The 27,500-nt window shown below is 40.1% G+C and overlaps 2 protein-coding genes across 4 annotated transcripts in view; one reads left to right on the forward strand and one right to left on the reverse strand.

The window, feature by feature from the left end:
- LOC138609287 (semaphorin-6D-like) overlaps positions 1-27,500 on the forward strand; it is a 155,313-nt gene that overhangs the window by 36,563 nt on the left and 91,250 nt on the right. The gene's annotated exons all lie outside the window — the stretch shown is intronic.
- Positions 8,297-22,681, reverse strand: LOC138609313 (uncharacterized). 3 transcript variants are annotated; one of them, XM_069681956.1, is made up of 8 exons: positions 20,983-22,681; positions 19,493-19,528; positions 17,431-17,645; positions 15,668-15,769; positions 15,382-15,456; positions 11,503-11,559; positions 11,318-11,392; positions 8,297-8,824 (listed from the first exon to the last, which is right to left on the reverse strand). In XM_069681956.1, exons 2-8 carry the CDS (start codon positions 19,519-19,521, stop codon positions 8,583-8,585), a joined length of 795 nt encoding a protein of 264 aa, XP_069538057.1. In that variant the 5' UTR covers positions 19,522-19,528; positions 20,983-22,681; the 3' UTR covers positions 8,297-8,582. The 3 variants fall into 3 exon arrangements, with proteins under 3 accessions (XP_069538057.1, XP_069538055.1, XP_069538056.1); XM_069681954.1 differs by lacking the exon at positions 20,983-22,681 and having other exon boundaries at positions 19,493-20,205; XM_069681955.1 differs by lacking the exons at positions 19,493-19,528; positions 20,983-22,681 and having other exon boundaries at positions 17,431-17,907.

Below are 27,500 nucleotides of genomic sequence, written 5' to 3' on the forward strand. Positions count from 1 at the left end.
TCTTCTTCCTCCTCCCCTCCATTCTTCCCTCTGCTTCCTCCTCCCCCCTCTCGGTTTTCCTCCCCCTCTTCCTGGAAAACAACAGCCCCGACCATCCATCCTTCCTCCCTGTCGATGCGTTTCCCTCCCGGTCATAAACTCTCATTAGCACTGGACTGATTTATGTCTCTTTGTCGGATGAAGTTTGTGCGTCAGAGAATCATCATCACGCATTTATTCCTCTCTGATCTGAAAGGTTTCCCGGCAGGTTTCCAGCTTTTCCTGCCTAATTCCAACATTTATCCCTTAAAGTGGCTCCACGGCGAGTGAGCGGGGATTTAGCAGAGCGTCAGGAATCTTGACTCCGCCCCTCGACCTCTTCTTCTTCTTCTCCGTGTGTGTTCTGAGCAAGTGGTGATTGGCAGCCTCCTCGTTTAGGGGAAAATTCAACACAGCAGCCGCGAGGGATTTGGCCTCGGGGGATTTTCCTTTATCTCTGCTTCAGAAGACGCCGGCAGAGCGATTATTAGTGAGGCGGAATGTGTACGCACGGGGACGGTGCTCAACACGAGGCCCAAGGGCAGACAGGGGGGACGCAGAGGGAGGCAGAGAGGTCTGTGGGCGGGGACAAAGAAGGTCAACAACAACAGGAAAAACAAAAACAGCATCAGGCTTTTATTCTGAAATCAGTGATGAGAAACACGAGGCTCCAGCCGTCTGCTCTCACCGCTTTCAGAATAAAAAAACTGAGCAATGATCTGTGGAACTTACTTCAACATGGCTTTTATTTTGAAGGTGCATGCACAGACGTGTGTTGGCTGTGCCGGATTTTAGTGAAAGTTCCTGTTTGACTTTGCAGAACATGAAAATGATGCAAACAGCTCAGACTCCAAGCCTTCTATTTACCCCTAAACACTGTGTTGGTAGGACATAACAACCAGACGGAGACAAAGGGCCCCAGTGTATTGTGGGTAAAAGCACAGGATGAGTGACCGAGGGCTTAATGTGTGTGAAAGTGCAGCGTTCATCAGAGAGGAATGCTGGGAAACTGCAGGACGCAGGAACAAAGTTTATCGAGTCAGTGAAGAAAAACGAGCGACGGCATTCCTACATGTCAGCTTATCTCTCTGCAACAACACACACACACGCACGCACACACACACACACACACACACACACACACACAGACACACACACACACACACACACACACACACACACACACACACACAGAGTAAAGAGCACAGAGCACATTACTGAACCCTAGCTCCAAACTAGGCGAGGAAACTTTATTCATGCCAGAAATGATCACACACACGCAGCGATTCAGAGTACTTAAATGCAACATAAGATAGGTTCGAGGTGTGAAAGCTAAGTGGGAATTTAGAGCTCTCTTACAGGCAGTGGGAAGTTTTTAACTTGGATTAAAAGTCTTAAAAGTCTCTATAGTATATATAAGTAAATATACTCTGCTCTCTAAATCTCACACATACACAGAAAACAACCAGACGTCCTGACCTCAGTGACCTCAGTGACCTCACGCTGCCCTGCAGGTACAGGTCGGGTTAGCTGAGTGCTTCCTGCAGCGCTGACAGGCACAGAGGATGTCTGCTTAAAGTCAGTGTTGTAAAGTGTGTTTTGGCTCCAAGTCTTGAGATAAATGGAAGAGTTACACAACACAGCCTTTATAACTGTGAGACTTCTGTTCAGTTTAAACAGGGGGCACCTACACCTCTAACCCCAGAGCAAACGTGTGAAGGAAAGACTGTAACAGACGTGGGATTAAAACATTTAACTACTGTTTACATTAAAGTCCTATTTACAGGGCGACAGATATAAATGTTACTAAGATTATTAAGAGAAAGCAACAACAAGACGGGAAGACAGGAAGTCTGCCGCTCAGTGCTGAGGAGAGCAAAGGATGCTGACATGAATAGAAGAGTTTGTGTAGATAGACAGATAAATATATACACAGTCAGGTAGGTAGATAGATAAATAGATAGATGGATGGATGGATAGATTGATAGATACTCAGACGGACAGACAGACGGACAGACGGACAGACGGACAGACGGACAGACGGACAGACAGACAGACAGACAGACAGACAGACAGACAGACAGACAGACAGACAGACAGACAGATGTATACCGCCTCTAACACCGAACACGGAAACACATAAAAACAGTAAAATAAGTTTCTCGTCTCCGTAACGACACGTTTCTGCTCGTAACTTTCGACTATAAATAGTACTCAGTTGATTATTTGCAGCATGAAGTTTATCAGTATATTATTGACCCGATGCAAAGTGACTGAAGGATGAGACGAAGACTAAACGGTGTAATTAGAGATCTGCAACTTCAGCACCATGGACAGTGACAGGGACTTATTTACACAGAGCACAGCTCAGCTGCTGATGCTTCACCTGCACCGTCACTGCTCAAAGGGCAGGTGAACTGAGGTGAAGTATTCTGGCTAATTAGCTAACAAGGGGAATTACATCACCCCCCCCCGTGCTGGTTTCTAACGATGTTTCAAATATGGCTGCCGACAGCTTTGGTTCATCTTCCTTCTTCTTCTTCTGTTTCTCTGTCTCTTCATCCCTTTGTCTCTCTTTCATCTGAAGGTTACTCTGTCCTTTCAAACACACACACAAGCACACACACATTGTCGAGTTGTGTGTGTGAGTGTGTGTTTCAGTGCACAGCAGTGACTCTTTGTCATTTCTCACCTCCCCTGCTGTTTTCTTCCCCCATTCTTCCTCCTTTTTACCACCTTTCTCCTCTTTTCCTTCTCCTCTTTTCTCCTTCACTCTTCCTCCATTTCTTCCTCCTCCCTTCCTACTTCCTCTTGTCTCCTTGCTTCCTTCCCTCCTGTTTTTCCTCTCCAGACCTTTTGTCCTCTAATTTCTCATTTCCTTATTCCTTCGTCTCCTTCTCTTTTTCCTCTCTCCTCCTCTTTCCCTCTCTTCCTTCCTTCCTTCCTCTCCCCTTCCTGCTTCTCATTTCTGCTCCTTGCTTTCTTTCCTCCTCCTTCTTCCTCACCTGATCTCGGGTCTTTTTCTAATATTGCTTTTCCTGCTCTTTCTCTTCCTCTCCTCATTTTTTCTCTTCCCCCTTCCCTTCTTCTTCCTCTACTTCTCCTCCTCCTCCCTCTCTCCTTCACTTTCTCTTTCCCTGTTCCTCCTCTCCACTGTCTCTTCATTTCCTACCTCATTCTTCCTATCCTTTCCCTGTCCTCCTCCTCTCCTCTTGTTGTTTTTGGCTCCCAGGTGATAACCGCTGGCTGCTATGGTGTTGCCAGGTGGTTACTAGGGGTGTTCTGGGTCATGTGACTTCCTGTTTTGTTGGTCTGTGCTGAGTCATTGCATGCTTTACTACACTGTTTTTGTCTCCACATTGACTGAAGTGTTAAAGGACAAACGAGGCGCACACACACACACACACACACACACACACACACACACACACACACACACACACAGTCCCTGGGGTCCAAACAAACTTGAAGCATAAAAAACTGAATTAGAATAAAGTGGATAAAAGTATTTTAACATTTTAATTCTCAAAGAGTCACAGGATGTTTTCGCCTCAAAGTCTTAAACTGAATTCGTTTCACTTAAACGTTTCGTCCTCACACAGACGCTCTCGCTGCAGGACGATTCTTTACACGCAGACACGAAACAAAACTTCACATTTAACTCAGGAAATACTTTATATTTTTCCACCAAACAGACGGAATGAAAGCTTTGGGCCGTACGATTTTTAGAGTAAGAAAACAAACAAAAATAAAATAAGTTTATTTATGTTCTAACCTCATCAGGAGCTGCTTTTGTCTCCGGGCTGAACAGAAACATCTTCAGCTGCTTCAAACCTGAAAAATATAATAAATTATACAAGATTCTTTTTATTTAAACAGCAGAACAAAACATCCGTTCCGTCTTTAATCTTTTATCGACTTTATTTTCTTGTGGAATAAAATGCCTTCAGGTTATTTCCTGCAGTTCTGATGTGTGTTTATCCTGTGTGTGTATTACTTATAGATGGTGTTGTCGGGCTGCTCCCTTCAGGGACACTCATGGTATAAATGTAATGATCTAAATATATATTTGTAGTGTATCAGAAAGATGTTTGTGTTCCTTTCTGAGAAAGAATTTATTAGGTATCATTTTAACACACATTAAAGAGAAACACAAACTGTGCCTTTAAATGATGGCATTGAGATGCTAATGGCATTAGCTTATTCCAGCTCAGTGTGACATCAACTTTACCCTGACAAGCACTCTTTTTATCGTGTGTGCGTCCATGAATGTGTGAGTTAGTTTTGCTCTGATGTTTATGTTTCTCTCTGTTAGCGTCGGTTCGGCCGCGAGCGTCTTTACAGCGTGTTTGTTAAGTCGGTAAAATGAGGAGAATGTGAGCTACCTGTGAAAGTTGTTTAACTTCTGATCATCGGCTCGAGTTCCTGTGACTGTTTAGTCTTTATTTGTACATAGTTGAGAACTTTGCACAGGCAGCGCGCGCACACTCGTGCAGAGTTAATGTCGTAGCGTTACGTCGAGCTTTTTGGGGAATCATCGAGGAAGAATTTAGGAAGAATTAAAGCGTTGTTTCATCGGCAGAAAATATCGGCAGAAAAAATGACATCTGCTGATGCCGATGTGTAATTTTCAAACCATAATCTGCAGATACCGATAACGTGTCGATACTGTTGTGCATCCCTAATTTCCATATTTGGGCACATTTGCCTCTTACAGAATGAACTTCCTGGTCTCATTGATGATTGAAAGGTAAATACGTCATCCAGAACAGAAGAAATAAAATGTAAAGATGTCAATCTTTTCATGGTGGTGGTTTACTTCCTGTTTCTAGTAACTGTATTATTTGAGGTCTAACAGCTCGACCCTCGACCCTCAGAACCTTCTTTTTATTAGCATTAGCCGTTAGCGGTCTGACAGTGCAGTCTTTCATGTTTAGCCCAGGGCAGCTAGCTGTGATGGGGGGAGGCTAACAGGGCTAACTCTGTGACTCTTTATTGTATTATTCATACTGAATCACCCTCAGGCCTCCGATCAATAATTCATACACACCTTCCTGTCAGGTGTGTGTGTGTGTGCGTGTGTGTGTGTGTGTGTGTGTGTGTGTGTGTGTGTGTGTGTGTGTGTGTGTGTGTTTCATCACATTGAGTTCCAGCTTCTGTTAAATGAGAATCTGATGAAATATGTGTTAAATAACTGAAGTGAGAGCAGCTTCTGATGTTTTTTCAGTTAAAGTCATTTCGTGCTTTATTGTGAAAAGCTTCCAGGTTTAAACGCGGCCCACAAAGACGCCTCAGTCGAGCTGTAAGTGTTTTCTTGTTCTTTTGTGTGACCCTGTCAGACCGCAGAACATCACGGCGGATGGAAAATCATTGTGACATTTACACAAAGTGAAGCGCTGAAGAGAAGCAGAGAGTGACAGCATGAGAGGCTGCTGTCATTTAAAGGCTTCAGTCGTTTGTGCTGCTGCGTCGTGTCAAAGCTTTTGTTGTTTCCTTCAGTTCAAGGGGAGAGAGACGTCCACAGGTACGAGTTCTGCTTCCTGTTTGAGACGGTGTCGCTGTCGACACAATGTCTGTGAAGCAAGGAGGCTCTAACAAGAGCTACGTTTTGTTGCATTGTGGGAAATGTAGGATTGAGTGTCAAAGCTGCAGTTCCTCTGGTGTCCACTTGAGGCTGCCTCCAGCAGTGAGTCAGTCCCCATAGAGCCCCATGTTAAACTTTACAGCAGAAATAAACATGTTTACAGCCTGGTACAAAAAACAGTTTGGGTCTCTATAGCTCATTTCTCTCTTCATGACAACTGTACGGGGAGAATCTTTATACAGCTCACCTGTTTACATTATATTAAGGCTTACAGTGATGCAGCATTAGGGGCGTGGCCTCTTTGAGTGACAGCTGGGAGCTGCTAGCTGTCTGCTAGGTGTCCCCTCAGCTAACTCAGTCACTGAACGTAACCTCTGGGCCGTGTTTGTGCTGTTGGAGCCTTTTGGAGATTTGTTCATGTAAATATCAGACAGATAATCTGTGTGTGCGCTTTGTTGGACGAACAGACCGTCCAACACGTCTCACACACTGTTTCTACACTCAGTATTTATTTATATGTTAGCACTGATCAGCAGCTAGCTGTGTCTGTGCTCACCACACCTGCCTGTTAGCTCGTTCACTGTGATTTATTTGTGGTGAAGTCAGACGACGCTTGAAGTCTCTGCTCCGTGAAGAGAACAGAGTTGTAAAGACGCTCAGGTCCTCGCAGCCTTTGTGTTCAGAATGGAGCAGATAAAGTAAAAGCGTGACGTATTAAGTTTGGTCTCCTCGGGGTCTATCTGCTGCTCACACGTTCAGTTAATCAAACGTCTTTAGAGAGTTCACAGTAAATATGACTGTAGGAACCTCACATAAAAGTTTGTTTCAGAGGAAGAAAGTCGGCCTGCAGCGACCCGAACTCTGATTAGATTAACACACACGCACGCACACGCACACACACACACGGACACATACACACGGACACACACACACGGACACACGCACACACACACACACGCACACGCACACACGCACACCTGATTAAAACTGTGCAGAAGAAGTTTGTGTGTTTCTGTTGACTTTCTGTCCTTCATTTACCCAGAATTCATTTGGGGCCGCCGTTGGGGATTGTGGGTAGATCTGATTGGTGCTTATCTAATTTGGCTGCTGGAAGGGGGATTATTTTGTGGACACACACACACACACACACACATACATGTCTATAAATCTTTGTGAGGTCCACGTCTCCTCTATGCCTTGTGAGGGCCCCTACTTCCACTGTAGCTAGAATGGTGCAAACATCAAATGTTTCACTAGATGGGAGTACTGAGTGAGAATGTCACTTCAGATTTAAGAACACTCAAAGTAAAATAAATCTTTTTCTGCTGTAGTTATGAGGACCGGTGGCTGTTGCTAGGCAGATTTGACAACACACACACTTTTTTTGTTTTTGTTTGTTTTTGTTTGTTTTTAAGTGTCTCTCTCACAATAGGCAAGTGGTCTCATACTGCTGCTCTGGAGGCCATTTCTGGCTACCCTCCCCACTCCCATAAATTACCCTTTCATACGCAATCAAAATAAAATCACAATTCTATTCACACAATTCATTTTTTTAAATGTATTTAGTTTGGTGCAGAATAATGGCAAAGGTCAAAGGTTCCCGTACATAACCAGTTTTTGATGAGAAGAGAGCAGCTTCGAAGCTTTATTTGTTGGTTTTCTGTGAACAACAAAGATGTCTCCTTCCAAATCAGACAGTTTCAAGGAAGATGGAGTACAGAGGACGCATATCTCTTTTCCATAAAGCTAAGAACGACGATGAAGCTGAAATAAAGAACCTCATTTTCAGATGTATTGTGCTTTCATGTTGTACATGTAGCACAATACATGTAGCCGTGGCTACAGGCTAATTTGAGTTGAAGTACATTAACTCAAGCTATGTACTTTAGTACAATGTGAGGAATTTGTACTTTACTTGAGTGTCTCTGTTTACTGCCACTTTATGCTTCCACTCCACTACATTTTGAAGGCAGATATTCTACTTTTTACTCCGCTACAATCATTTCATTTGAATCGTTTATTTACTTTACAGATTACAAGCTGCATCAGAGTCAAAGCAGCATTTTTTAAGTGAATTAATTTTATTTACAATTGGTTAACAAAAACAAATAACTATTATTTTCATTATTTTTTAATCTGTAGATTAATATGCTTTGTATAATTTTCAACAGCCCAAGATGACATCTCCAATGTTATGTTGTGTCTGACCAACAGACCATAACCCAGAGATAATCAGTTTACTATCATATTAAGTAAAGAATCAAATTGACACGAGGCTACAACCAGCATTTGTTGAAAAATTACTACAATGATTATTCAGTTGAGACAGTAGTCGTTAACTAATCTGTTCAGTGACTAATTGATGCAGTCCGAAATAACTTCTAATCAATTACTGTACTCACTGTACTTAAGGGGGACTTTGAGGCTTTTGCAGTTATGTATAACAGTAGATGTCATCTACTACAGTAAAACACAATGTCAATTTAAAACCAATCAAAGGAAAGATTAAATGCACTGTTTGATATATCTGTATCAAAAAGCTGAGATACACTATATTATAAACCAAACTTGGCCACATTAAGTCTTTGCTGTTTACTGATTCAAACCGATGCAAGTTTCTACTAATGTCAGGAGGCTAAATGGAAAAAATCACCACTCATATAATAGCAAAATAACTTTTTTATTTTAGTGCCATTTAAAAGTGCTGGTTGTTTATTTTTGAGTCTCATGCCCAACTCATCAAATAATAAAACTCTGGGATTGGAGGACAGGTGTGCTGCCATCCTAAAGCACAGCAAAACTCAAAAAACACAAAGGACTTTGTTGATCTATTTTCAGCAGTTAACATTAAAACAGCTGCTGTTTTACACATCATTCTGAACTTCCATGTGAGAGCTGAATTTAGAACCTCCTGAGGCAGTTTAAAACAACACACAAATGTAACCATCTCAGTTCCAGCTTATTTAGAAAAAACCCACAATCATGAAGAAATCTGTTTCCTTTTACGAGTTGTGATGGCATTATATACTTGGTTCTTAACATCCCTCCAATCACGCCTGCAGAGTACCGGTTCTGCATCAACAGCCTTTACACATTCTTCTTTACCAGGAACTCTTTGCAGAGTGATGTACAGACCCAGCTGTCGCCACACTGCTTCTCTTTCTTTAGAACTCCAAGGCCTGCGATGGCTTGTTCTCTGGGAGAGAAGTTGTGGCTCCACACCTGAAACAGAAATAAGCAAAAACATAAATGTACAATGGTGCTGACATCCTCACGAAGTTAAATATTATGCAGTCCTCTGTATGTTATGGATGGATGGTTTTCTTTTTCTACTTGTTTATTTTTGAAAAAGTTAGATCACTGTACTTCATACAATACCCAATATTACCTTTACAACATTGCCAAGTGGTGAATGCAGCTGCTTTGCAATCTACTACTGTCCATAGTAGACTAAAGCTAGAGGTCGACCGATAGTGGATTTTTATAATAACGATAGTTTGTACGAGGAAAAAGCCGATAGCCGATTAATCGGCAAATATCTCCCTACCCCACGAAAAAAACAAAACAAACTAATTTAAATGAATCTCTCTCTAATCTTTATCTTTATTACATATCCTTACACATAACTGTTGAACTGAAAGTCTATGTCAAATAAATAACAAAATAAAACCATAAATCTGGAACAGAACATGAATCTCAAAGAGTAATGAATACCTACATAAATAAAATAAGTAGTAAAGAAAATATTATTTGCAAATTAACATCTAACTCAATTTGTTGTGCCCACATTGTGCCTTTCCTCAGCTAAATAGTCCCGTAGAGGGACTGTGTTTCCTCCAGCTGCCCTCTAATGTAAGAAACAAGAAACATGTAAATCTATTCAATATAACTATTCATTAAATAGGCTATCAAATAGATCATGTATATATATATATATATAAAACTTTATTATTTACTTTTATATATTTAATATTTATTTCAATCTACATGAATGATTTAAGTTGCACTTTATTAATCATTTCTAAATTGAAATGATGCTGCAGTTGTTTTCTTAACGTTGCTGGTTTAATAAAACCTTTCTGATAAAGTAAAGTTTTACTAAAGTTACAAATGAATTGTTATTATCATCACTGATGCTTTCTGGCATATATTGGGGAGAAAAAAAACATAAGAGTCTGATATAAAAAGCGAATGTATCGCCCCTGCGTCAGTCTCTCGCTCCTTTCCTTTAACTTTACCTACACATTGTTCACAACAGTTTGTGTTGACGTCGTGACGTGCTTTACTCCTACAGCAGACTTATGCAAACGCAGGTTTTTAATAAACCAGTTTTTGCCACTTTGACTTTGATAATAAGTACGGAGAGTATCCTGAGTGTGATCTGTTGGATTACATCGTTGGAAATATGTTGGATTTGTTTACATGGCGATGCGCTCCGTGGCGTCTATCAGGCCAGATGCTGCGCGTCCCGTTACATTTTTAAATACCACTCTCACAAACTATTAGTGTTTGTGCACATTACCGGAGAGAGAAGGATCATAAAAAGTGTGATTTCATGTCATGAATGCACAGTTGACGTTACGTGGTTGGATTATTTAGAAGAGAGAACGCCACATTGGTAAGTAATCTAAGTAACAGTTAAATGATTTATTTTCCTCCCTGCCTGCCTGTCTTGTATCGTGGAGAGCTGATATTGTTACGTTATATTCCAGAGATAACTTCTGAGGGGAGAAATAAACTGAAACGAGTCAGATATAATATGAATCAGCTGATCCCCGGTACAGCAAAGGTTTAGCCCCCACCCACCCCTCTCACGGTCTCCACGTACGAGTGGCATTTCATGGTTTTCTAAAAGTTGTTCAGAGTATCCTCGGGAGTTGCACACGCAAACTTATATTTTCAGCAGAAGTGCCCCTCAAATGATCATATATCATCCCATTAGTTGTGCTAGGCTTGCGCTCACTGCTAGCCAAATTGTAGCGAGCTTGCTAGCTAAACAGAGACAGCAGCATGAGCTCGGCAGAACAGCAGTGAAAGTTATCGATAGTCTAATTCATTAATAATGCAACACTATAAACAACAACCTTATCATGATCATAATTTGTGAGTAAAGCTGTGTTATAAAGTTAACTTTAATTAATTATCCCAGGTACCTGCATTACCTGCATGTCACATATGGAGACTCCATTAAAAAGGCGAATGCACGCGATGTACGTCCCCGCCTGAGGCTGCACAGCCATCGGCCACTATCAGAGCCCAGATCCGCAGACGATTATAGTTTTTAATAAGTCCTATCGGGGCCGATTAATCAGCCAAAACGATCAATCGGTCGACCTCTAAAAGCTAGTTTATTACTTATTCCAAGTCAATAGCTCTGTTAGGCATGTAGCTTTTTCAATCTGATACATAGTTGTGGTTTAGCAGCGATGTGAGGAGAGCTGCAGACAGGAGTCTGTAAAAACCTTGATAATAAAAGATAAACCTTGTGGATGTAAAATGTCCTAAACGGAGCAAAGTTCAGCAACCTATTATTTATTGGTGCTGGTGATGCAGTAAATATGATACACTAAAATGGATGATGCCGTTTCCATATAGTGCTTGCATTACCTTTGAAAATACAGGAGATCAACTTCACTTGTCATTTTTGGTTACTACTCAGTAGCTGTCTCTCTTGGCTGACTTGTAGCAACATATCCTTCAGTGCATGAAGGTTACCTGTTGTCTGAGTCCTTTTCCCCTTGTCTGGAGGTCTTGAGGGTGAGGTCTCTGATGTCATGTCGTGTGTTTCTTCTACAAAAAAAAAAAAACACCTCAGCATTAATTACAAACTATCATACTGAAAGATACCATAATACGCATATAACAGTGTTTCTGCATTGATTATGAAGTTGTGTCCTTACCATCTGAATCTGGAACTGGCTCAGAGTTGGCCTTTGACCTCTTTTCTTTGGAGGACCCTTCAGGAGGAGAAAAACAGATGAGACAATATCATTACATCGTGAAGTTACATATTTTCAAAGTAGCCACCAATGAAGAAAAGTATTAAGTTCATAAGACATTATAGGAAACTAGAAAATGCAATTTCTGAAGAAATCGGGTGTGAATGCTGTGTGCTGAATATAGCATCTACACTGCTAAAAGAGCTGACGCTAAGCTGCTAATGCTAAACTGTTAATACGAAGGTGCTAATGCTTAACTGCTAATGCTGTGCTTGAAAGATGAATTAATGTAATGTATGAATGATGTGAAATGTGTTGTTGAAGGGCTTACGCTAAACTGCTAATGCTGTGCATGAATGTTGAATGAATATAAGTTTGAATGATCTGTAATATGTTGTTGAAGAGCTGACGCTAAGCTGCTAATGCTGCACTTGAATGTTGAATGAATATATGAATTAATGAGTCTGGAGGTGAGGAAGATGACTGAGGAGGTAATAAAGGTTAGGTTAGAGGTGATGAGAGTCAGTCTGGAGGTGAAGAAGATGACTGAGGTGGTAATAAAGGTTAGGTTAGAGGTGATGAGAGTCAGTCTGGAGGTGAGGAAGATGACTGAGGTGGTAATAAAGGTTAGGTTAGAGGTGATGAGAGTCAGTCTGGAGGTGAAGAAGATGACTGAGGAGGTAATAAAGGTTAGGTTAGAGGTGATGAGAGTCAGTCTGGAGGTTAGGAAGATGACTGAGGTGGTAATAAAGGTTAGGTTAGAGGTGATGAGAGTCAGTCTGGAGGTGAAGAAGATGACTGAGGAGGTAATAAAGGTTAGGTTAGAGGTGATGAGAGTCAGTCTGGAGGTTAGGAAGATGACTGAGGTGGTAATAAAGGTTAGGTTAGAGGTGATGAGAGTCAGTCTGGAGGTGAGGAAGATGACTGAGGAGGTAATAAAGGTTAGGTTAGAGGTGATGAGAGTCAGTCTGGAGGTGAGGAAGATGACTGAGGTGGTAATAAAGGTTAGGTTAGAGGTGATGAGAGTCAGTCTGGAGGTTAGGAAGATGACTGAGGAGGTAATAAAGGTTAGGTTAGAGGTGATGAGAGTCAGTCTGGAGGTGAAGAAGATGACTGAGGAGGTAATAAAGGTTAGGTTAGAGGTGATGAGAGTCAGTCTGGAGGTGAAGAAGATGACTGAGGAGGTAATAAAGGTTAGGTTAGAGGTGACGAGAGTCAGTCTGGAGGTGAAGAAGATGACTGAGGAGGTAATAAAGGTTAGGTTAGAGGTGACGAGAGTCAGTCTGGAGGTGAGGAAGATGACTGAGGTGGTAATAAAGGTTAGGTTAGAGGTGATGAGAGTCAGTCTGGAGGTGAAGAAGATGACTGAGGAGGTAATAAAGGTTAGGTTAGAGGTGATGAGAGTCAGTCTGGAGGTGAGGAAGATGACTGAGGTGGTAATAAAGGTTAGGTTAGAGGTGATGAGAGTCAGTCTGGAGGTTAGGAAGATGACTGAGGAGGTAATAAAGGTTAGGTTAGAGGTGATGAGAGTCAGTCTGGAGGTGAAGAAGATGACTGAGGAGGTAATAAAGGTTAGGTTAGAGGTGATGAGAGTCAGTCTGGAGGTGAAGAAGATGACTGAGGAGGTAATAAAGGTTAGGTTAGAGGTGACGAGAGTCAGTCTGGAGGTGAAGAAGATGACTGGGGAGGTAATAAAGGTTAGGTTACAGGTGATGAGAGTCAGTCTGGAGGTGAGGAAGATGACTGAGGTGGTAATAAAGGTTAGGTTACAGGTGATGAGAGTCAGTCTGGAGGTGAGGAAGATGACTGAGGTGGTAATAAAGGTTAGGTTACAGGTGATGAGAGTCAGTCTGGAGGTGAGGAAGATGACTGAGGAGGTAATAAAGGTTAGGTTAGAGGTGACGAGAGTCAGTCTGGAGGTGAAGAAGATGACTGAGGAGGTAATAAAGGTTAGGTTAGAGGTGATGAGAGTCAGTCTGGAGGTGAGGAAGATGACTGAGGAGGTAATAAAGGTTAGGTTAGAGGTGACGAGAGTCAGTCTGGAGGTGAAGAAGATGACTGAGGAGGTAATAAAGGTTAGGTTAGAGGTGATGAGAGTCAGTCTGGAGGTGAAGAAGATGACTGAGGTGGTAATAAAGGTTAGGTTAGAGGTGATGAGAGTCAGTCTGGAGGTTAGGAAGATGACTGAGGAGGTAATAAAGGTTAGGTTAGAGGTGATGAGAGTCAGTCTGGAGGTGAAGAAGATGACTGAGGAGGTAATAAAGGTTAGGTTAGAGGTGATGAGAGTCAGTCTGGAGGTGAAGAAGATGACTGAGGAGGTAATAAAGGTTAGGTTAGAGGTGACGAGAGTCAGTCTGGAGGTGAGGAAGATGACTGAGGAGGTAATAAAGGTTAGGTTAGAGGTGACGAGAGTCAGTCTGGAGGTGAAGAAGATGACTGAGGAGGTAATAAAGGTTAGGTTAGAGGTGACGAGAGTCAGTCTGGAGGTGAAGAAGATGACTGAGGTGGTAATAAAGGTTAGGTTAGAGGTGATGAGAGTCAGTCTGGAGGTGAAGAAGATGACTGAGGAGGTAATAAAGGTTAGGTTAGAGGTGACGAGAGTCAGTCTGGAGGTGAAGAAGATGACTGGGGAGGTAATAAAGGTTAGGTTAGAGGTGACGAGAGTCAGTCTGGAGGTGAAGAAGATGACTGAGGAGGTGATAAGGATGATGGAGGAGTTTAAAACTGAAGAGCAGCCTTGAAAAATGCCTAAGATAGTGTTAAAATGTCTGTCCTGGGTGTGTAAGTGTGACAACTAAGCTCCAAATGAACTAAAGTGACCCCCAGCTGAACTCAGCAGTTGCCGTGGTGATGGCTCATGAGGAGAGGCTGTGGGTTAATTAGCAGCAGCTGTGTGACTCCTTGGCTGAGCAGTTGATTTTACTGAGATTTTAACTGAGAAAAGCCTCTCAATCTCCTGCCATTGTGCCAAGACTGTAAATGCTACCAACACAACATTTTATGAGCATCACAAGGGTTTCAGGAAGCTGTCATTCGAATTTTATGTCTCTACGGCCAAAAATGTGGTCAGGGCGGCGACAGAAAGAAGGGCTTTTATTTGGAGTTCTCCAGAAATGTTTAACATTAGAGCAGATGGAGCACTTGGGCAACTTTCTGGGACATTGAGGCATCTAGTGGCAAAAGCGTACATTTTTTGGCTTTGGGCCGCCATTTACCACGAGCAGCACAAGATTACCTACAATTTGATGCATTTTTTATGTTTGTGGAGGGAACATTCTGTGCGCTGTTGTAATTTGTTTGGGAAATTGGAAATTGGGAAGTGTTTTTTCACAGCATCCCCCCTCTGGCGATGACATCACCCACTCTAATGCTGGGCATTTTTCACTCGTTTTGTGAAAACTTTAGGTGCTTTGAAAGGGTCCTGTGAAGAAAGTATGAATGCTATGAAAAAGCTGAATGGTCTTGATGAAAGCTGGAAAGGTGGAATGGAGTTTCTAAGTGAATGTATGAATGAGTTATGGAGGGTGGAATTTAGTGTTAATTTTTGAGAGTTTGAATTTTTTTCCCATTCATTCCAGATGGGGAATTTTTTCGGGAAAAACGGGAATAACTCTGAATTTTTGAATGGTATGAATGCTAAAAGTCATAGCACATGAATCCCGAATGAAGCGCACGTAATGATGTTTGAATGGTTTGAATCGGTTGAAGTTTGTGGAAGGAGTAGCGCGCCAAAACGCGGCAGAATAAAAAGTAGAAGAACATATGCTTTCAGCATTCACACCAACTACAGGGCTGTTACTTCACAGGAGGAAACACAAGTAAGACAGAAGAAGAATTTACCTGTTGTCTGAGTCCTTTTCCCCTTGTCTGGAGGTCTTGAGGGTGAGGTCTCTGTTGTCATGTCGTGTGTTTCTTCTACAAGAAAAGATGATACCATCTCAGCATTAAATTCATCATTCTGACATAGGCTAATATTAAATGTGAATACCATCATGAATTGGTATTCACAGTGATTATTTCATTACTTCCTGACATTGATAGACAATATAATTGATGAATAAGAACAGTGAGCGAATAATCAATGATGAAAAGGAAATTGTCAGTTGCTGCTCAAGTAACTTCCTACCATCTGATTCTTGAGTGGATTTGGAAGACGTCACACTGAGGACCTCAACACTTCCACTGATATGTGACTCCTGTACAGGTCCCACTTCTGAAGATGAGGGAACTGTTATGACATAATATACACAGAACAACAAAATCATGTCAAAATATCACCTCAAACTACTCAAATGTTTTAGTTTGACGATCAGTGCGCAGGACTTCATCTCCTAAGCCTCCTCCTCCTAAATAACTGTTTCTTGCCTAAAAACTCTGGCCAAGAACTCATGCGGAAATCTCACCTAAAGAGAAACGTCAGCTGCACGCATTGTGCACACACGCTGAAATGCATAATCATGTTGTTGTCTGGAAACATGAAGTCTAATCCAGGGCCTGAAATAAACTCTGAACGCTTTGAAACTCCCAAAGACTTCCAGCACACATCTGGTATTGGTTTTGTGCACATGAGTCTTTAACCGAAAATCGATATGGTTAGGATTTGGGCTAAGACAACAAATGCTGATATCATGGTATTATCAGAGACATGGCTAAGTAGATCTACTCCAGACAGTCATGTTTGTATGGATGGATACAACATCTTTCGCACTGACCGCCCTGCAAAAGGTGGAGGAGTTAGATTTATATAAAAAACACGTATCAGACAACGACACTTTTATTCAAATCTGAACCTGAACAGGACGAGCTGCTTGTATTGAAAGTTGAATTCACTGAAGGTTGTATTATGACACTTGTGGGATGTTACAGACCTCCCTCTGCTCCAAGGGGAACTTTGTCTTCACTATCTGAATCCCTGTCTATGTTTTGTAGTAGTGTGCTTGTTGTTATGGGGGATTTAAACTGGGACTGGCTGGCTCCTATCTCTGAACCTGTTAAATATTTTTGCGATTCTGCACACTTGACGCAGCTTATAGAATCTCCGACAAGGCCCAACCGTAAACATCCTGAAAAGTCAACGCTCCTTGACTTACTTTTTAACTAACTCTCCCCACAGATATAAAGCCACAGCCGTATTCGCTAATGACGTTAGTAATCACTGCGTAATTGCTGCAGTGCGAGATACAAAGCTCCCGAAGAAACAACCACGTATTCTATACAAAAGACATTTCAAATACTTCTGTGAGCAAGCATTTCTATATGATCTTTATCTATGTGACTGGGACAGAATATGCCTGATTCCAGACCCTGAAATGGCTCTGACTTATTTTAAATCACTTTTCTTGGAGGTCATAAATAGGCACGCTCCTCTTAGAAAATTTAAAGTCAAAGGACGTGACAGTCCATGGTTTTCAGATAAACTCTCTGATATTATTCATGAGCAAAATATTGCTTGGGCAACTGCAAGAAAATCCAAATGTCAATCAGACTGGAAACATTTTAGGCACTTAAGAAATAGATGTATCTCTCTAATTGGAAAAGCTAAATCGGACTTCTATGTTAAAGAAATGACTGACATCTTAAATAATCCTCAATAAAGGGAATGACACGGGCACGGAAAAATACAGTGCTTTTCCACAATCATTAAAGGTAGGAAATGAAAACACTACTGATAAAACTAGAATGCTACATGCCCTAAATCAGCATTTTATATCTTCTGGTTTGTTGTTTGAAAATGAAGCACATCTAGATCTCCCTCAAAAGGCTCCTGAAGAGGAAGAATGTTGCTCTGTGGTTTTGTGCAGTAAACACAGTAATGTCTCTTGTCCCACTTTAGTTTTGGTCCTTTTACACAGAATTTCACTGTAATTTGGGACTGTGTCATTTCCTTACCCTCATCGTCACTGGTGTCGTCTGTGCCACAGTCTCTGTCCTCCTCTGTGTTGCTCTGGAGTTTTTTTTCCAATGAGGACTTTGTGTAGACCTGTTGTGAATCCTTCCCACTGTCTGAGGGCTCTGAGCTTGATGGCATGTGGTCACCATCCAGGTAATGGCTGGTATCTGATAATGGTCTCATAATAAGAATAATAATCAGTAGCACAGTCCTCCTGAAAGAAAGAAATAACTGTTTTAGTCTTGAATATGAAATAGCCATACCAATAACCACTCACTCAAATTTACAAGTTAACTTACGGACAAATTTGGATGAAATTTAATGAAGAAGATGCTCAAACAGCAGATCATCATCATATATCTATTATCCATTTAGAGAATATTAAGGCGTGTTCAGCTGAATACATAATTGTATCACTAGCACATTACATTTGGAACTGGGATTTGTGCCATAGTAAATACACTGCCCAAACAAAGATGCTTCTTAACCCTTTCAGTCCCAGGCCAAAAACTTTTTTTGTTTTGTTAATGCAATCATTTATTAGCTTCCCAACGTGTTTTATTAGCTTCAAATTTGTATCTCTTTCAAAATAACCAGGACTGTTTGGAAAAAAAATAATTTGCTGTCAATAGTTGTGGTCAATATTTATAATGCAGTATCCTAACATGATGAATTTATCAAATCAGAGTCATCTGTGTAAACTATGAGCCCACAACAGCCTCACAAGCAATAAATAAATTACATTGACATGAATGAAGAACAAAGATTTTTTTTAGGGATGTCCCGATCTGATCTGCAGGATCGGGATCAGGGCTGATATGGGCATTTTTTCACTGATCGGAATCGGCAATTTTGAATGTGGTCCCAGATCACACTTTGTGGCAGAGCGCAGACACGCGCGTCACGTTACTCTGGCAAACCTGTGGATAAAATGTCTGCAGTGTGGAAATTGGTCATTTAGAAAGCAAAAGCAGTCCAACGGCGACATGTAACATCTGCAATACGACCGCGAGAGGATAATAAAAGAGCTGCATTTAATACTACACATTTCATACGGCACATAAAAAACAAAAACACTCAGTTAAACAACAATTTCACTCAAGCAATAAAGGTAAATGCACTGAAGCAGCAAACACTTGCAGATACTCTCGAAAGGATAGAGAAATATCCTCGAGACAGCGACATGGCCAAACATATTACAGAGAAGGTAACTGAATTAATCCCGCTGGATAACCAGCTCATCTCTGTGGTAGAGGATCAGGGTTTTCTTTGTCACCTGGAGTTTTTAAATACCCGGTATGCCATACCATCTCGGCATTACATTATATTGACTCCACTTTCGAGTTACAACGTGTCGGTATGCGCACTAGTTGACAGTATTGCTGAACGCGTGTGAAATAGACAAGCAACGCGTCCACGTTATTTTACGTGATAACATAAGGAATATGAAAAAAGCAATGGATGATATAGAGGTACCAAGAGTGGGCTGCATCTCACACACACTTCAGCTGGCTGTACACGAGGGTCTGCTGTCACATTGCAGCGTCACAGACTCACCTGCTAACACATGGAAGGTGGTTGGCCAATGTTGCAATAGCATGTGCAGAATAAGAAAGAGCCATATGAAAGTATATACTCTGTTTCAACAAAATAAAAAAACCTATTAAGGAACAGCTTGGATGCAGGCACCTTTTTTCTTAATGCAGCTGTATTATCCAGGAAAATATTAGTGAAGGCCAAGTATCGGATCGGGACTCAGTATCGGCATTATCTAAATATTAAAGGACTCGGATCGGGATCGGGGTAAAAATAACCTGATCGGGACATTCCTCTTTTTTTTTTTCTTCAAATGTGATCTGAAATCACCGAAACGAGTTATGAAATTTTGGAGATAATTTCTAGTTTTCACTGGCAAAGGACAAGTATTCCTGTTGCACCCTAGATAAACTGACTACATGGGTGGGATATATGCAATAAAAAGAATGAATACTTTTATCCAATACTAGTTTCTGTTGCTACACACCACATCAGAATAAAAAACAAGCCAAAAGGAATACATACCACTTTGTCTTGCGCCTCTTTTTCCCCATTTTCTTTCTGTTCATCATCAGTAAAAATGAAAGGTTATTAGATTAACAAAAAGCAATGATGTCACAGAACAACAAACAATGAAACAAATAAAGCATAAACACACTCATTCTTAACTTTAACTTTATTAGGTCCACCTGTACAGTCTATTGTAATTCAACTCTTAAAAGGCTTATATTGTTCACTTTCTGGTCATGCAAATATATAAATTAAGTGATATGTTTATCAGTGGGGTTACAGTTAAAGGTGGTGTTCACTAGAATAGTGATCCATATTATTCTAGAGCAGAACTGCTCAAACCTTTTATGTTGGAGGGCCAAAACTGGAACTCGATGGTGGTTGATAAAGGTTGCTATTGAATCTTATAATTTTGACTTTTTACCTCATTTTTGACTCATCATACTGTTGACTTTCTATCTCATAATGTCTTTTAAATGTCATAATTCTCACTGTTTTTATCTCATATTTATGACTATTATCTAATAATTCATTTTGACTTTTTTATCTTAGGGAATTTTGAACTGTTTTATTTTTAAAAACAGAATCAGTTTAGTCCTGATGTCTCTATATGACCTACATAAGTAAATGAAACCATCAGCCATAAGATTAAGTATTTCTATTTATTCTCAACAGCTCTTCTGCCTGCCACCAGGTCCACAAGCTATATTTTCCCAGGTAAAGTTACAGTGAGTATTAGTTAGCCAGTTAAAAGGTAGCAGGAGATTTTTTAGATTATACTTTGTGGTTTTGGTGGTGAGGAAACTACCAGCAACTTATTTATATTACTATTTTTAATTGTCATTTATCCTTAGAGTTTGTAAATGTCTAAACCTACAGTGTTGCAAACAGCCAGGCATTCCAGACAGCCACTGTCCACTGTCAGGAAGGTGAATTCTATGCAACTTTACAGGAAAAAATGTTTATTCTCCTCTTGAAATATTTGTTAGACTGACAGTGATTAATTTTTTCTAAGGCATTTAAATATTGTGTATCAAGGAAACCACAAGCCATATGGCTCAAACTCCACTTACTCAAAACAAAATGCTAATGTTACCTGATATTGCTGTGCTTTTTTAATTAGCTGCATGCAAGATCATAAATACACTTATAATGACTTGATTAGTATCATCACTGTGACAATAAGTGAGACTTATTTATGTTAGTGAGCTTTACTGACCACATTGTATCAAATCATTCCTACAAATTTGCAGCTTAAGTTGTAAGCAAAACTGAATTTGTCTCATGCTTATATATTTGATATCATATAAAGTTGCAATAACACTTAGGCTGCCATATAGTGTGTTTTGCTCCCTTACGATCTAAAGTTACACTTCTCTTGATTAGCGAAAGTTACATTAGCTTAAAAACACTCTTCACTCAGGTAACAGGCTGTCGAATACAACAGTTAGCTAGCAAAGTTTCCAAACAAAACACAGGCTAACAAAAAATTAAACATATCTTACCTCCATAAGTCGTAGTGTTTGTTCAGGCTCTATCTGGTTCTTTTGCTGCTAATTCAACCTCATATCTGGCAGCACATCGCGCATGATGATCTCTCCGTTGTTGAAGCCTCTGCGACTGCCTTTGCTGAGACATGTCCTTTGGCGATGCATTCAGGTACACAAGGAGAGTTTTGGACTTGTGGGACTTCATGTCGGAGGGACGTTTTACAGCTACAAATCTACTACTTTTGAAGTGAATTACTCCTAATCGATAATCGATAAATACAATATGTTATTTTTAAGCCTTGATTCTTAGTTAAAAAGTATAACATCTAGGATGAGCAGTTTTCCAGTTTAGCATAAAACACATTTTGTCAGTGAGTCTGCAATTTCCATATTTCCTGAATGCAGCATTCTCAGAAAAAACTGTGTGGTTCAGGTGCTTAATTGGCCTGACCTGCCTGTGACCCTTTGAACAGAGCCACAAAACACAGTAGTCTGTCATGAATTCAGGTTTAAGCAATATTCCAACACAAATTCATGATAACTCTTGTGAAGTGAAAAGCAATTTAGCACAATTATTCAAGTACTTCTTGCTTTATTTTAAATCATTGTAACTTGTTACCAGGCGGCTGCTTCATCAAGGGGAGGGGCCGTTCCCCCCTTCCACCAGCACTGCTGTTGCCTGAGAGCTGCAGAGCTGTGTGAGCTGCCCATCCCCCACCTTTCTCTGCTGCTCCTTCAAACTGCTTGGACTGACCAAGTTAATAATGATTAAAGTCTCACTGTTGCACTAACCTGGCAAAACAAAATCATGTCAACATCATGAGCATCCAGAAGGAAAAAAATAAATAAATTTATATATATATATATAGGCATTTTGGGAATATTAGAATATTGAAAATATTACAATCTGACAGCAAATCTGATGAACTAATTGGTTCGAAGTATTCATCCTCCTAAGGAAGCATATTTGATGAAAGTTAATCATAAATATGTTTCTAACCATTAAGAAAAGGACAATAAGCAGTTTCAGGTATTTTAACTGTGATACCTGTTTTATTGTAATAAACTATGGTGCAAGATGACTGATTTGTAGATGTTTAAAGCTGAGCTAATTTGAACATTTACCAGCTCATTCAAATGTTTTTTTAAAGAGTTTTAGCTTAAGTGAGGAACATTTCTCAACTCATAAAACAATCCATCTTTCATTATGTCACAACCAGGGCCTAGGGGAAACCCTGGTGCAATATGAAAAGGATGAGCAGTTTTCCAGTTTAGCATAAAACACATTTTGTCAGTGAGTCTGCAATTTCCTGAATGCAGCATTCTCAGAAAAAACTGTGGGGTTCAGGTGCTTAATTGGCCTGACCTGCCTGTGACCTTTTTAACAGAGCCACAAAACACAGTAGTCTGTCATGAATTCAGGTTTAAGCAATATTCCAACACAAATTCATGATAACTCTTGTGAAGTGAAAAGCAATTTAGCACAATTATTCAAGTACTTCTTGCTTTATTTTAAATCATTGTAACTTGTTACCAGGCGGCTGCTTCATCAAGGGGAGGGGCCGTTCCCCCCTTCCACCAGCACTGCTGTTGCCTGAGAGCTGCAGAGCTGTGTGAGCTGCCCATCCCCCACCTTTCTCTGCTGCTCCTTCAAACTGCTTGGACTGACCAAGTTAATAATGATTAAAGTCTCACTGTTGCACTAACCTGGCAAAACAAAATCATGTCAACATCATAAGCATCCAGAAGGAAAAAAATAAATAAATTTATATATATATATAGGCATTTTGGGAATATTAGAATATTGAAAATATTACAATCTGACAGCAAATCTGATGAACTAATTGGTTCGAAGTATTCATCCCCCTAAGGAAGCATATTTGATGAAAGTTAATCATAAATATGTTTCTAACCATTAAGAAAAGGACAATAAGCAGTTTCAGGTATTTTAACTGTGATACCTGTTTTATTGTAATAAACTATGGTGCAAGATGACTGATTTGTAGATGTTTAAAGCTGAGCTAATTTGAACATTTACCAGCTCATTCAAATGTTTTTTAGAAGAGTTTTAGCTTAAGTGAGGAACATTTCTCAACTCATAAAACAATCCATCTTTCATTATGTCACAACCAGGGCCTAGGGGAAACCCTGGTGCAATATGAAAAGGATGAGCAGTTTTTCAGTTTAGCATTAAACACATTTTGTCAGTGAGTCTGCAATTTCCTGAATGCAGCATTCTCAGAAAAAACTGTGGGGTTCAGGTGCTTAATTGGCCTGACCTGCCTGTGACCTTTTTAACAGAGCCACTAAACACAGTAGTCTGTCATGAATTCAGGTTTAAGCAATATTCCAACACAAATTCATGATAACAATTGTGAAGTGAAAAGCAATTTAGCACAATTATTCAAGTACTTCTTGCTTTATTTTAAATCATTGTAACTTGTTACCAGGCGGCTGCTTCATCAAGGGGAGGGGCCGTTCCCCCCTTCCACCAGCACTGCTGCTGCCTCAGAGCTGCAGAGCTGTGTGAGCTGCCCATCCCCCACCTTTCTCTGCTGCTCCTTCAAACTGCTTGGACTGACCAAGTTAATAATGATTAAAGTCTCACTGTTGCACTAACCTGGCAAAACAAAATCATGTCAACATCATGAGCATCCAGAAGGAAAAAAAAATAATAATAATTATATATAGGCATTTTGGGAATATTAGAATATTGAACATATTACAATCTGACAGCAAATCTAATGAACTAATTGGTTCGAAGTATTCATCCCCCTAAGGAAGCATATTTGATGAAAGTTAATCATAAATATGTTTCTAACCATTAATAAAAGTACAATAGGCAGTTTCAGGTATTTTAACTGTGATATCTGTTTTATTGTAATAAACTATGGTGCAAGATGACACACAAGCATGCTGGCAGTCTGGCTGACCGAGTAGAGCCCACAGAGTAGCCGGCCCTTAAACTCCTGGCTGCAAGGAAGGAACCAATCAGCTCCCTGGGCAACCTTCACGCAAACACACCTGAAACCAATCACACACACTCAGGTAACAGAGGGTTACTGAAACAGATACAAGCACAAACAATAGAAACATTCACAAGACCTCTAGGGTCATAACACCTCCCCCCTTTTTAACATTCACACACATACAAGTATGTTTGGGGAACAGATAGGAACCAAAAAGGTATTTAACGTTCTCTGATGATTATAAACATTAATTACTCCTTATATGTTCAGTATACAGGTCGGCACCAAACCCACAGATGGATTTTTACAATGTGTTTACAGCTGCCAATGTATGCAATGCTGTTACCGTGATGATAAATGACAGTTAAATATTGAATCTGTCTATAAAAACCAGATCCTGACATGTAAAAGTGACATCTATCATACTGTCAACTTAATTTAACTTTAAATATGGACAACTTACTGCATAATATCTGGACTACAACAACCACAGACAAGGCGTCACTGTGTAGTCACTACTATATATAAATGTTACCAGTTTACACTTAAGCTGCAACCACAGGTGACCCAACAAAAGTGGTGTGCAGTTACCACAAAAGGTCACAAACTAGTTACTGCACACAAGTTTTACTTACAGCCACACATCACAAAGTGACCAAAAAAAAACAAAGCAGCCATGTCACACAAAACAACGTTGATGTGCAAAGTATAAAATTAAGGGAAACAAACTGCAGAGACAACCAAACTTTACTTGCCTACCAACATGGCTAACTCACCTAGCTAGTCTTCAGTGACTTGCCGAGCTCGAGGCATCTTTAAACGTTCTATTCAGTGCAACATCGAAGACCAGGAATCTAGTCAACTGCGATACATTGAAGCATGCCCCCACTCAGGATTACCACCAGAAATAAGAAAGGCAAAATGAGGTGGCAAATTCTTGAACTTGCCCGGCAGCTATCTGGTCAGGTTGCCCAGTCAGAAACACAACATACAGCAACAACAACAAATTAACAAAAGAGATGACCACTACACTTAACTGAAGGCCACTAATACAGACAAACTGAACCACGTCTACCTCACCTCATGGACATTCCAATTCATTCAGACAAGGCCCAAATTGTTAGGACCAGGGCCTAGGGGAAACCCTGGTGCAACAAGTAAATCCTCTTCTCCTCTTCCTGTCCTCAAAGCACCACCAGCAGCGAAGCATTTTTAAATGGTTTTATTCAAAAACACATCTTGCACACAATCAAAAATGCTGGTAGTCTGGCTGACCAAGGAGAGCCCCCAGGAACTGGTGAAGACCCGTCCTTTAAACTCCTGGGTGCGAGGCTGGAACCAATCAGCTCTATGGACAACCGGCAATCAAACACACCTGCAACCAATCACACACACACTCTGGTAGAAGAGGGATATTTAAGCAGAGGCAATGAAAAGCACATATAGAAATGTTTATACGATCTCTGGGGTCTTAACATTTCTAAGTGCTGTACATGGGCAACTGGACTTGTTTCAGTTTGTTGAAGACGTTTCACCTCTCATCCATCTGCTGCTTCAGTTCTAGCTAACTGGAGAGGAGTTTGCAGGCTTTAAAACTCTGTGTGGGAAGGTCCACAAGAAGGCTAGAGAAAATGCAGCCAAAATTTCCCAAAATGGACATGTTAGCGTGAAAGCAATGGGTGCTCACACTTGCCATGTTTTTGTCATGTCATTTGACATTCATGACAATACACGTTGTCTTGAGTGAGTGAGACTTGAGGTTGTTGGGTTAGCGATGACAGTGATGTGCTGTGCCCGCAGTCCAGACACTGAGCCTGCTATTCAACAATGGAATACAAATTGTCTAGGAACAGACACATATTAGGACTTTAAGACCACTTCAAAAGTAGCAGTTGTCTCTTTTTTTCTGTCTCTTTTGTTTACTAAACTGGCAAATCTGAATGGATACATTTTCTGTTCTTCTGGTTTCTGTAAAATTAGCTAAATGCCTGAATTGTGGAGAATCTAACTGATCTAACGACATACTATGTCCATACCGACAAAAGAATATTAACTATTCTTCACCAGTTTCACCATAAAAATTTGTAGTTCTTTTTAATAAGTTATTCATAGACACTTATAAAGAAATAATTTTGCGCCAAAAATATTCACATCATATAGTTATCCCCGAAATGAACACCACCTCTGCGAGGTGTTTGTTTCCCAGTACTGTGCGAGACAGGTATAATAAAACTCTGCACTTTTCATGTGGTTTCAGTTGATAGTGGTGGTGAATATAATGTATTAATGTATAATGTCTTTTCTATGTTGGCAAAAATATTACGAAACACCTTTTAAAAAACATTCAAGTCAATATGTGACCTTTTGCTGCATGTCATCCTCCCTCTTTCTCATCCTGTTTCCTGTCACGTCTCAGCTGTCCTACCGCATAAAGCCATGAAAGGCCCAAAAAAAAAAAAATACGTACAGTAAAAAAACTCGTGGTTTGGGCTATTTTGACAGGTCACAGTCCAAATTTTGACTCCAAACAGTCAGAAGCTCTGTATGTGCCTGTTCTGGCTACTCTGTAAAGTGTAAAGTGTAAAAATAGCAGAGAAGACTTCAGAGGAGGAGGTCTATGACTCGCTAAATAATAAGCACTAGCGGAGATCCTTCCAGGTTGAAAAAAAAAGGTTCTCAATTTATTTAAATAAAAAATAATCACCGTGGTTGACTTCGTACAATAAACAAAACAAAAAGTCAATTTAGCGGTTGATAAACTGTCTCACTCCTCACTCCTTTAACAGAAAAAGCCGAGAGAGGAGAACCCAGCTGTCCTCTATCTATCACCAATTATAGGAGGAGGGCCTTGAGCAGCAGAAAACAATCAGAATAAATTATCATTTATCTGCAATATATCTACCACTTTCAATAATTAATCAACATTATTACCATTATTATTTTGATTTACCATTTTCCAAAAAAAGTATAAATATGAAAAAATATGAATAGGCTCCAACAGTGCCATTATTTTATAAGTGTTATTATTTTACTAATAATAGCCGTAATAATAGCTCATTTTTAGAAAATGAAATAAGCCTGCAAATGAACTATAATCTCCCCCTTTAACTGCAATGGTTCCACATAATAAAATATTACATGATCCAAGTTCAAATTTGATAACAATGTCATAGAAAATGAACACATCTTTTCCTCAAGAAATATCTAAGTGCTTGCCAAAAACGCCACTTTGTAACCACAAAATAACAGCAGGATGAAGTTACTGTTTTTCTAGATACACTAAATAAATGCATCAATCAAATATAAATATAAATAAAAAAACAAGTGCTCAGGTTGGAAAACTGCCTATATAAAGAGCAAAAGGCATAAACTCTATAAACTTGCAAAAACTTGCATTCTTTCCTTTAAGAAACCATAAAAACATTTATATTGCCAGATTTGAAATTTCATTGGCTAAGTGATGCGTCAATCATCTGGAGCCCTGCATGTAAGTGGCTCGGGAGAGAAGTGATAGAAGAAAGACTGTCTGTTGTATACACGACCACTCATTGGCTGTTGAGGCTT

Source organism: Semicossyphus pulcher, unplaced genomic scaffold (assembly GCF_022749685.1).
Source record: "Semicossyphus pulcher isolate SPU_LCO1_2020_fin unplaced genomic scaffold, fSemPul1.0.p SCAF_5, whole genome shotgun sequence".
NCBI classification, from domain to species: Eukaryota; Metazoa; Chordata; class Actinopteri; order Labriformes; family Labridae; genus Semicossyphus; species Semicossyphus pulcher.

Excerpts from the sequence above, each read along its gene's own strand:
- LOC138609313 (XM_069681954.1), bottom strand. The coding sequence starts at position 19,539 with ATGATGAACAGAAAGAAAATGGGGAAAAAGAGGCGCAAGACAAAGTG. Across the intron at positions 17,646-19,492 it reads AAGAGGCGCAAGACAAAGTG|GAGGACTGTGCTACTGATTA; the intron begins GTATGTATTCCT and ends TCTTTCTTTCAG. Across the intron at positions 11,560-15,381 it reads GAAAAGGACTCAGACAACAG|GGTCCTCCAAAGAAAAGAGG; the intron begins GTAAATTCTTCT and ends CTCCTCCTGAAG.